The 12334-nt window shown below is 35.8% G+C and overlaps 1 protein-coding gene across 4 annotated transcripts; it reads left to right on the top strand.

The window, feature by feature from the left end:
- The first annotated feature begins 6132 nt into the window (after window positions 1–6132).
- Window positions 6133–11558, top strand: LOC126601408 (cyclin-A1-1-like). 4 transcript variants are annotated; one of them, XR_007615732.1, is made up of 12 exons: window positions 6136–6517; window positions 7240–7696; window positions 7917–8053; window positions 9261–9353; window positions 9494–9627; window positions 9742–9817; window positions 9916–9992; window positions 10094–10127; window positions 10424–10573; window positions 10673–10807; window positions 11192–11344; window positions 11481–11558. XR_007615732.1 is itself a non-coding variant. In XM_050268117.1 (11 exons), exons 1-11 carry the CDS (start codon window positions 6314–6316, stop codon window positions 11261–11263), a joined length of 1569 nt encoding a protein of 522 aa, XP_050124074.1. In that variant the 5' UTR covers window positions 6136–6313; the 3' UTR covers window positions 11264–11558. The 4 variants fall into 4 exon arrangements, 2 of the variants coding, with proteins under 2 accessions (XP_050124075.1, XP_050124074.1); XR_007615733.1 differs by having other exon boundaries at window positions 6133–6517; window positions 10424–10542; window positions 11192–11558; XM_050268117.1 differs by having other exon boundaries at window positions 11192–11558.
- Window positions 11559–12334: the final 776 nt, after the last annotated feature.

The raw sequence follows: 12334 nt of genomic DNA, 5'->3' as shown, positions 1-12334 counted from the left end.
AAAGTTATAGCATGATTTTTTGTTAAAATAAACTTAACCCAAACTCTTTTCATGAAAACTCCAATAAAAATTTTGTTTCAAATTATTTTCTAATAACTAGAACTATTTAAAACTATATTTTCATAAGAAAATAACATTTGACAATTTGATTGGAGAAATATCAAATTTGACATAAGGCTTCAAATTGTTACCATCAATATTAATTTGACTATTATAATTTGATATGGTCTTAAGTGATTTCTACGGCTCTCTTGTTGCTCCTCACAAAAACGAGGCACTCTCCTTTCTGGTGATATGTTGTTGCTCTTTTTAATTCATTTCTAGCAATCGTGGCTTCCCGCTGCTCTCTATTTTTTCGGTAACACATGTTGTTCTCTTTCCTTCTCATCTTTCTCCCCAAATCTCAAATACATAGCAAACTAAGCAGCACGAGTTCTTCAATGTCAAAATTGAACAACCAGTCCCTAAATCTACAGACATTGCATGCATGCAGATGGCCAAAACACCGGAAACTTCATTACGACCTCTTGACCAAGGAGTGGTGGATCTAGGAAATAATATTAGGGGGGTCAGTAAGAATAGTGTGTGCAGCACACAAATTTTTTTAACAAAAATAGCATGCATATCATCATTTCATCGAATCTTGGTAGACCTAAAGTCATTTGGAAAGGCATATTGCACACCTATTAATGCCTCATTTGCGCGGGTAACTAACATGGTCCAAGGTTGCTCTCATATGAATGTTTAACAAAGAAACACACTTATCTTGAACACATTAACATTGTTTGATATCATTGCATCTCATTAATATGTTTGTCTAAGAATGATGATGCTTTGTTATTCTCTGAGATCACCATTTCATTTACTTTGCATTTTTGGATAATTTTTTACTTGATTCTAATTTTCTACCTACAATTGTAATAACAACTAACAAACAAGTCAGAGATAAATAATATTAGGACCAGACTGTAAAGGGGCAGCACATCTCTAATGCATTTTATCAAGCAATTGAAGGGCATATATGGAGGGCAACTCCAACCTTTAAAGGGACAACACGTGTGTCATCCATGGACATTCACCAAAGTTCAGAAGGTCAGCACTCAAGTTATCCTTGGACATTCACTGAGTTCAAGGGTCAGCTAACCCCGATGCCCCTCAATGCATCCATCTCTGTGACCAAGATCTATGCTGCCCCAGGCGGTGCAAACAAAATAAAAAGGAATGCATAGGTATGGGGATGAAGAAGCCAACCAGTTGACCAAAATGATGAAACAAAGAGAAACCTTGCTTGGTGCGTGCAAGCTGGAAAAAAAAAAAAATATTCAAAATGAATTATGCCCGTAGGATGTGTATCCAACAGTTTAGATGAATTCATCACTACGAGATCCGCAGATAAGGAGCCAAAGAGGATCCAGGTCCTTCAAAAGTTTTAGTTTTGACCGCACGATTAGTCTTGATTGGTTGATATTGATTGGTCTAGATTAGTTCCGAAGAGGGTGATATGGAGAGAATCTGAGTTCCCCTTTGAGTTTGGCTAGTGCTCTGCCGCCACGACACCTAATGTCGCCGCCACCCCAACCTTTTGTATTATTTCCAAACACCAACCTTCTCCCACTATCCTCCAACGTCCAAATACGAACCATTTTCCTCCTCTTCTTCTTTAACTGTATGAAAATTCAGTTTCAAATTGCAGAATAATTAAAGTCATGGCGGCGGCTGAGGAGAACAATACTTGAATACTCAAAGATGAGTAGGAACTTCTACTCAAAATTCTTAGTATTTTAATTGTGGAACTTTATGCTTATGATCAGAATTCAGAACTGTTCATACTATGAATCACATTGTAAAGATCATCTTTGTAAAAAATAAATTAAAATTAAGGTCGTTTAGTCAATCTATTGTAACAAATACATAGATGGTTTATAATGCTTTTACCAATACCGTTCATTTGTTTTTAAATAGTTTGATGCCTAAATGACCTTAGTTTTAATTGATTTTTTGCAGAGGCGATCTTTATATGGTGATTTATAATATGAAAGGTTCTGATTATAAGCACGAAGTTCTATAAATTGACAACGAACAATTTTGAAATTTTTTGAGTAGGTGTCCATACTCATCTTTGAGTAGTCAAGTATTGTTAGGCTGAGGAGACCCTTATAGTTACAAACCCTTAGTTCACCGTTAGGAGCAAAACATGAGGATTCTAATCATTAAAGATATATTAGTACTTACATATCCAATTTTAGTTATAATTATTATAAACTTTAAAATGTGGTTATAATTTTATATAGAATCCAAAATATGGTTATTTTCCAAATTTCCTCATTGGGTGAGCATTACACCATTAGATTGTACTACTAATAATTATTGTAGTCAATTCGATTAACACGACATGTTTTTAAGTAAATATTTAGCTTAAATGTTACATGCGCGATATCAAAATAAGATAAATAGAATTGTAGTCTATAAAAGTACAAAATAAATATTTCTAACAGCTTAAGTTATAAACTCTGTGTCAACATGACCTGTTGGTTCATGGTTGTGTATTCTCAGATAATTGACCAAAACTGAATCCAACATATGCTACTTGTTTTTATTAAACAAATTATTATTTACAAAAATTAATTCCTAATATTGTAAAATATGATTTGAGCTAAACAAACAATGACGAGACGAAATTGAATGGAACGGAACGGAAGTTCCATGCTACGTTTGGTATGCGCAAGACGGAATTGGACAATTATTCTGTTCTATGTTTGATACGCGGATGATGGAATGGCATGAAGGATTAAATGACAAACGTATTCATCCACTCAACCCCAGGGATTTGGTCCCTGTATCTTAGCTTCTCGAACTAAGATCTCTCCAGATCTCTCTCTCCATTCTCTTTATCTGCAGGACCGCAATATTCTTTCCTTCTCTCCCTGGCGATCTAGATTCTCTATTAGCATCAAGGGACTAGATCCACGGCCCATAAAAATGTCAACCACTCACTCGAAACTGCAACCTCTGTCATCCAATCGAAACTCTTAATTTAGTCTTCATTGGAGCAGAATTCAAGAGTTTTTGAAGAAATAAAATTTCTAATTATTTGTTTATGTACTCAATCATAGATATACCTCCCCTCTTGATGTTGAATCAGGACTTCAAGGGGTGTTGAGTCGGAGAAGCAACAAGGCATCGTCGAGTGACGGCGTCGGCCACATCCTTCTAGTGGGTGGCTTTAAGGTTTTCGCAGTGAAGAGCAACGCTCTCGTTGTGGGACTAGCAGGGATGAGGGAGGCGCGGGAGGAACATGGGGGTTGGGTTCGGATGGGTTTTCTAGGATTGGGTTAGCCATGGTTGGGTTGTTGGGTTGCTGGGTTTGTGGGGTTTGTGGTGGAGGAAAATGCTACATGAGAGAGATATATGGTAGAAAAGAGGGAGGCAATGAGAGAGATAGAGTAGACAGTGGAATTAATGAAGAAGAGAACATGTATTGTTGTCTAAAAAACCATCATTTTGTGTTCAATGGGATGGAACAAGTCCGTTTCAAGGGGAGGGTGGTGCAAAAAAATGACTATAATTCGTTCCACGGGACAACGCGTCCTAAGCAATTTGGCGCACTAAATGTGGGACGTACCAAACAGTACCCTTAAGCCTCCAAGTGTAGAAGACCTCTAAAGATCCACACTCACTAGTGTAGTGAGATGGATGAATGAATAACCAAAAGGAAAAGAGATGATTAGTTAACTCTCCCTTTGGTGGCCACCCTTGTATGAGAAAAGAGACAGAGAGTTGTTTTCTATTGAGGCTAGAAAGACTCACACAAAAACTTTTTCCCTTAACACACCTTATAAGGTGAAGTGAAGTCAATCTCTCCCTCTTTGTCTAAGGCAGCCGCCCCCTTGTGCTAGGCTTTCTTCTTGGGCCTTTTTCTTTTCCAAGTCATCCAATGCTTGTGGTTTGGGCCCAATGAGCTCGAAAGAACCCGAACTATATTTAATCCCAAAAATAATCTTTCATCCCTTCTATGATTTATTTAGACTTTCTAATTAATCATAAAACTTAATTAATTAATTAATTTCATCATCCTTTAGTTATCTCATCACACGGGTGTATCGATGTATAATCGTTTTAGGTTCCAATTAGTGAGGCAATGAGATGATTGGTATCAATCCAATTGAATTGTACTTATACAATCACTTAGTGAATTAAAACTTACTTTTAATTCTCCTTCTACTTTGATGACTACTTATTTAATCATCTAGAAGGACCTACAAGTCATGAGTGACATCTAACCATATATCAAGGCTACCCAAGCTAACATAATTTCGTCGGAGAACCTATTCAGTTGGATTTACAATGTAATTCGATAATTGTCTAAATCAATACTCTCAATTATATTACTAGGGTATGGATAATTTATGTCAAAACCCTAATGTGATTATACTCCCTAATGTGATTATACTATGTTATATGATTCAATTGAGCCATATAGGAATGCCTTCCATCATTACACTTGATACTTCGGCCGAAAATTTCTAAATCATATCTTAGAGTATTTTTCCTCGTATTGAGGATTAGAGATTCCTTGTTGAACATTCACATGTCTACATGACTAGGCAGCTTTACCATAATAATGTCGTGGACACTCTCGAATGGAATGCCTTTGACACCATAAAAAATCAAGGACGTAACCATTGGACAACTATGATGTCTCAGGTCAAATGATTACTTACATTATTCTAACTAGTAGAGTTACTTGCTTGACATGTAAGTAGACCTCCATGCAAGTACTCTCGTTTGATTGTGTTTAGTGGACTCATTCCCTTAACAAGCACGTACATACTTGTCTTAGTATCCCTACATGAATGGCTTGAGACTTTCCATCATTCCAATTGAAGCAGACATAGTACGTACTAGTCTATCTAGATTGTCAGTGTCATTATGACAATCCTATGACTAGGAACCTTTTGAACATTATAGTTATGTAAAAAAAGGTCTCAATACTCTAACATCTTTAGATTACTTCTTCCATCGAGCCATTCTCCATGGACTCATTATTTGGATGTATATCGTTCATTGAGATAGTCCTAAAAGTAACTTTGCCCTCTTGATGTATTAGACTTAACCAAACATTTAGACATTGTCCTGAATGGTTTCTTCCAAAGATTGATATTCAGGGTATATCTCCAATTTTTGCCAATTCATGACTGGGATGATTGCCATGTTTGGGCCACGCTACAAATGGTGAGTTTTCTGTTAACTTTGCTACCTGGATCGAAAAGAGTAACTTGAAAAGTCATTCGACGCAAATATTTTTTTAATAAAGTTTGGAAGTTAAATATCCCGCAGAAAGTTAAGCTTTGTGCTAGTTATTTATTCGTGAAAGACTAGTAGGCTACAAACTAGGAAAAGACCGAGTATGTTTGAGGCTAATATTGATGCATCCTATGCTTTTTGTGGCTTTGAGGAGGAAGATCAAAACCATATATCTCTACAGTGCAACTTGGCCCACGCTATTTGGAGTTTAATACGAGACATACCACGATTGGGAGTTTCTACCCCCTAAACATATTGAATTGGTTAGACCAATTTCCTCATCCTGCTAAAGTCCTATTTTAGCAGCGGTGGTGAGCAATGATTTTTCAAGACTAATTTTGTTAGATATGTTTCTGGGGATAAAGCATCTGCTGCCTTTGTTACTCGGGATGACCTAGGGTACCCTGTCATTGTTGGGGCGAGAAATATCGACCACAACATGATCTTTATTGTTGAGGCGAGAAGTTTCTGTTCAAGTAGATTCAAAGTTGATCATTGATGTTGTCTCGAAAAATGCCACATTCTCTGGAGGCTCAAAAATATTGGAAGACATCAATTTGCTGGCTGATTCCTTCGATACAATCCCTTGGAAGCATGCCTTGAGAGAAACAAATTTCCTTGCGAACGCTATGACTAGAATTGGTCTTTCTATCTAGAGCACTCATGTGTGGGATCACTCCTACTTTCTTTTTTATTGTACTGGAACTAGCTGTACTCGAGGTTTCTCGTTTTCAGGCTTTTTTTTTTTCTTTTTTTTTCTTTTTTTTTCTTTTTAACAAAAAAAAGAAAAAAGAAAGAGTTGAAAAAAAGATTTGATAAAGACGTTGACTTACAAAGCATTTTTCGCCAACAATCATCAGGCGGTCACGATCACTCCGCCTTCGAAATCCCTACGACTTCGCGCTTCAATTAAATCTCTCTCTCTCTCTCTCTCTCTCTGTGACTTCTTTGAGAAGTTAAACCACATTGGCTTTCTTGCAACGCAATTCGATTAGGGTTTGGCCTGAAAATGTCGACCCGGAATCGCCGTCAACCGTCATTGTCATCCTCGTTGTCGGAGACAAAGAAGCCCTCGATTTCGCATCATCCGGACAAGAAGCCCATGGCGGCCAAGACCCAAGTGCTGAAGAAGCGAACTGCTCTCGCTGACGTCACGAACCAGAGGAATAGGTGTCAAAGCGTTCCACCGACTTTAGCTTCGTCGAAGCCCATGGTTCGTCTACTCTTCGTCCTCGTTACGTGATTAATTAATATATTAATTATTATTTGATTCTGTTTCTTGAAATGTTGAATTTCTTGTTTCCTCAGAATTAGAAATAAAGTCTTCGACAAAAAAAAAAAAAAGAAAAGAAAAGAAAACGTTGAAATTACCTGAACCTTGAATATTGCTTTGTACGTAACCCAAATGTTGAATTATTTTTTGTTCTTTGATAAATTATTTGAAGTGGTTTCGAGTTTCTACAGGAAATTGGGGCGATTTGATTGGTTTAGTAAAATGGGTTCGTTGATTTCTTAAAAAAAAAACAATATCTAGTTCAAGATGCTTAATCTTCATTTTAATGTATATTTAATCAATTTTGACAGCATAAATCACATAAATTAGGTCAAGGTAATTCTTCTAGGAATATTAACTATTGTATGTTCGAAATGCAGATGAGAGATTAATGTATATATTTAATTCTTTCATATATGCATAAATTTGGTATGTCATTTACCAGCTGGTTAAATAATTAAATACCTATCTTTGTCTACACAAAATGTTTGTAGAGTGATTACATCAAATTGCCTTTCAGTTTATGGATATAGTAAAGTTTTGTGATATTTCAATTTGTGTTAACATGGAGAAGTCAATGCTTTTTGACCTTACTACCGGGTGTATAGGTGTATTGACAATAATTTTTTGATAAAGAGATTGACTGTGTTGTATACTTGAAGGTGCCATGTACAAATAAAATTGCTAAGACGATTGCCAATAAGACGACTGCTAAGACGACAAAGGAAGTGTCATCTTGCACGAGTAATACTGGCTTGTCAGGGAATGTCTTTCAAGCATCGTTGAGTGCAAAATCAAACATCCTGGTTCCTTTCAGTGATACATCATTCTCAGGAACTGATCCGGCTATCAAAGTATTTTGCACTGATCCTTCTCCAAGCAGCAGTGGTACTGTCCTTCCTGCTCTCAGTTGCATAAATCATGCATTCAGAAGCTGGGATGCATCTCCAAGCAGATCAGTTAGTGCTTCAGTTTCTTTGGATGAGAGCATGTCTACATGTGATTCGTTAAATTCTCCAGAATTTGAATATATTGACAATGAGGATGTTTCAGATGTTAAATGGATTGAGAAGAAAACAACTAAGAGCCTATTCATTTCGAACCATCCAGGAAAAGAAGGTTTCTTCTTTTAAAGATTGTTTTCTTCTTCCTCTCTCTCTCTCTCTTTCTCTGCTGTTTGTTTTAGTTGAGGATCCTCCCTCATTTAATTTGTTAAAAGAGACATGGTATACATCATGATCAGTGTGGTTGTTAGCCATGATACATTACTTAACCTTTTTTATCAAGAAATATTATTTTCTGCCCTCTAAAATATATCATTTTTGAATCTTGATTTCAGCCAATATCTGGAAGAAAGATATATTTTTCGATATGGATGCAACAGATAAAGTCGTTGCTATGGATGACAATTTTATGGATCCACAGTTTTGTGCAGCCATTGCTCCTGACATATACAAGCACTTGCGTGAATCTGAGGTTTGACACTGCTTTCCTGTATATTACTGTAACCACTTTTTACACATTTACTTACCTTCTTATGAAGTTTTCTTCGAATCTACTAATATTTGTTGGGTCATTTAGAAATGACATGCTTACTGCATGCTATTCTTAGTGGGTTGCAGTTGGACAAGAGTCTCATAAACATGTTACACAATTTGATTTCTGTAGTTGCAGCAGCATAATTTTCATTCTGTCAGTTTTACTTCTTCTGGATTGTAAGCACAACCAGTTTAAACAGGCATGATGTTGTAAATTACTTTAACGAAGCTAACATCTTAAGGGGTAAATTGGTTTTTGGTTGTAAAAATTAGAGCATGTCCTTAGTAACAGCTATTTGGAAGCCAACGTGATTAACTGACTGTTAAAGTGGGATATGAAATGCTTGTATGCAATAGGTTACTTTTATGGAATTGCATTAAATTGTACATGCATGACTTTTTTTTTTTCTTTTTAGGTAAAGTATATAAAATGGTAGTTGGCTTACATCCTAACAAATCATTTAACATGCTACTGGAATAGTTGATCTTGAGTTCCAGTTAGTGCAGTTGCAACCTCTCTATAAAATGTTGAATTTCCACCTTTGGTCTCTGTACTGGTGGAAAGAGGCTCACATGGGAGATCAGAACCCTACTCTTGAGATCTTTCAGAATATAAACATTATATTGTTTGCGTCCTAACAAATTAAGATTCTAGTTATTATTGTAAACCGACAAACTTTATCAATATCTTATAAACTAGTTGTCAATTATTCTGATACATGGTCATTTTTGTTTGTCATTTTTTTTGGTGGATACTAACTGTAAATTAATGTTATATCTCACTATAAGATTTGTCTATGCTAGTTTAAGAATACAGAATGTCAAAAGGAAAAAAATTGACATAATGGGAAAATTGTATGGATGGATGAAATTCACTTGGACAAGAATTTCATAAGATGTAGGACATAGTCCTGTATTTTGGTAAACCTATTTTCTTGTAGTATTATTGCATTAAAATCCAATTAGTGAATTAGCTAACTTGTTTAATTTGAATCCCATCTCCAAATTGGATATTAGTCTGCACATTTCATGTACAAGTTTGTCTGTAGAATAAGTTCTTGCAACAATCTTATCAAGTTATTTATAACTTCCCCTTTCTTGCATCCACTTGTGTAATGCGATTGATTCGATTTCTTGGGTCTCAGGAAAATAGAAGGCCCTCCATGGACTTTATGGAAACAATCCAGAAAGACATTAATGCCGGCATGCGTGCTGTTCTGATTGATTGGCTAGTAGAGGTAAACCCACTGTCTGGATTTGTTTAATGTTTAACAACCATTACATATCTTGAACAGTGGGTTTTCCTTGCATTATAAAAAAAAGCTCATCTGTCAATATCCTCAATTTCTGTTAGATTGATGGTGATCATGACTTACAGGTTGCTGAAGAGTTCAGGCTTGTACCAGAAACTCTATTTCTGACTATCAACTATGTAGACCGTTATCTTTCTGGCAATGTGATGAATAGAAAACAATTGCAGTTGCTGGGGGTTGCCTGCATGATGATTGCAGCGTAAGATTTTCATTTACTTCATTTTGTCTTTAGGCATGCGGATGTGTTTGACTCTATAAATATATAAAAGTATATGAATGATGCATTATAACTTAATGATGACAATCTGTCCAGTAAATACGAGGAGATTGTTGCTCCCGAGGTGGAACAGTTCTGTTACATTACGGACAACACATACACCAAAAAGGAGGTTGGGATTTTATTTTTGCTAATCTTAGATGGAGTGATAGGTGCTTGTTTGAGTTGGCTTTTTACTCTAAATAATACTGATCAATTACCGGGATGCAGGTTTTGCAAATGGAATCCTCTGTCCTGAATCACTTGAAGTTTGAAATGACAGCTCCAACGGCCTTGTGCTTTTTGAGGTGATGTGTAGCTTTGTTACTTTCACTCAAACAAGAGAGTTTGCTACTTTTTCTTTTTTTTTTCCCAATGGACATTGATTTCTGGATCATAAATTTTCCAGGCGATTTTGTTTTGCTGCTCAAAAGACCAGTAAGGTATTTGTCTTCGACTAGCGTTTTTTTGTTTAATTTCCTCCAATCATAAGATGTCCGAACATGCTTTAGGTTATGAAGTTTGTTACAAGTTGTTATTCATTGACCATTGAAGTTGTTTTCTCATCTGAATTTGACTTGAATGCAGGATAATTGAATGTTTTGTCTGCTGACGTCTTTTGATGTCATTGTGTTGTATATACTAGTTTTAATAAATTTTAGTACTACTGAGACTTTTTGTCTTATGGTGCTGATAAAATCCTGATAATGTGTATTGTTGAACGTGCAACTTTTCCTAGGTTCCATCAGAGCATTTCCGGTGCTTGGCCTCCTACATCACAGAGTTGTCTCTTCTAGAATATAGCATGCTTTGTTATGCCCCATCTCTAATAGCTGCTTCTGCTGCCTTCTTGGCAAAGTATATTCTTTCCCCTTTGAAAAAACCTTGGGTATGCTGTTACGTATGAGAGTATTTGAAAAACAGTATTTTATATTCTTGCTGCGACATTTTTAACTGTCGTGTCTTATACACTTATTTTATGTTCCAGAATTCTACGTTGAGACACTACACACTTTACCAAGCCTCTGATTTGTTTGATTGTGTAAAAGCGCTGCATCAACTGTGTTGTAATGGCTGTGGTTCAAACTTACCTGCAGTTAGGGAGAAGTACTGTCAACATAAGGTATGACGAGAACCTCTCTCTCCTTTTTCAACTCTCCTAGTGAAGTGGCAATAAGAAGTTTAGAACATGTTGCACTGCCCCTTGTGATTGCTTCTCTGTCTTCTTTCAAATTAGATTTCCTTTGATGATCACATTTCTACAAACATGCAATGACGAGATAAGCGAGAAATAAAAAACCGAAGTGTATTATTTAAACTGGATATCTATATATTAGTAGAAAACGATTTTAAGTAGGGATGCCTTATAATTGACAGCCACATTACTTTCATGAAGTTATATTATCTTCGAATTTGAGAATCAATTATGGCATTTTAGTGAATTTGAGAATCAATTTGTCATGTTCAAATATTTTGATCCAATCTAAGACATTTCTATCTGTTTCAGTACAAGTTCGTGGCGAAGACGTACTGTCCCCCATCAATACCTCCAGAGTTCTTCCAGGATTTAAGCAACTAGAAGCTCGCATGAGTGCTCCAATGCTCTTGCACAAATGCAGTTCTTGTTAGATACTTTGTTCTACTTCAAAGATCAAATTAGGTAGGAAATCCATTCATTTTTGTGTATTTGTGTGTATTATGTTTTGCTTAGGAGTTAGAACGAAAAGATTGTTGGTTTGGACAGGATAAAGCATTACTCCACCGATTGATTTTATCGTTGGGTTTCTTCGTCTCAGGTCGAGATATGGATGTGATGAATTTGTATGCCAAATTTGTGTGATGAATTTGTATGCCATGCTGATGTGCTTGCCTTACAGGCTGATGCCAATGGGGGCTTTATCCTCTATGAAGCTATTACATATGAAGCTCAAGTAAGACATTTCATCTACATTAAGCTGGAAAATAGGGTTAGACTTACCACTTGGGCTAGCAACTTCCTTTCTTTGCTAGCAAAAAATTAGGCAACATTTAGCCCCAATAAGTAGTGGGTCCCACGAGAAAAATAGCTACTCGTGAGCCAAATTTTGCCACTCTTCTCACTTGCGAATACACTTGTACTTTTTTTTTTTAATTTTTTTTCAATTCTTTTTCTTTACATAATTTTGTTCAAAGGTCCTCCATTTTAATTGTATGTTTAATTCTTAAGACATAAAATGATATAAGATGTTCTACTAAAAGGGCTTACTTTGATTAATTACCAAATATAAACACACTACATATTAAAATGATAGGAAAATTTTTGAAATGTCATATGAACTTGTTCATACTTTTCAATTTGTCATATAAACTAAAATTTTAAGCAATTTGTCATACAAGCTTTACAAAATTATTAATTTGTCATCTCAACCCAACTTTGTTAAGCTTTCCATACAATATAAGTCATATGTGTCTCGCACATGACTTGTGTGTAGGGTTATTTAGGTCATTTTAACATCTTTTCACAAGTTTTTTACTTTTACGTAGTTCAACCCTTAATTTTTTTTACTTTTCTTTAGCGCATATGCATCTACAACTCCATTTATGGCACAAAACGTCAACCTGTTTCTCATTTATATAGAGTCCGTATGAAATTATGTCTTCATGACATGCT

Source organism: Malus sylvestris, chromosome 15, assembly GCF_916048215.2.
Source record: "Malus sylvestris chromosome 15, drMalSylv7.2, whole genome shotgun sequence".
Taxonomy (NCBI): Eukaryota; Viridiplantae; Streptophyta; class Magnoliopsida; order Rosales; family Rosaceae; genus Malus; species Malus sylvestris.
Note: the sequence above shows the minus strand (reverse complement) of the source record. Positions and strands in the feature narration are given on the sequence as shown.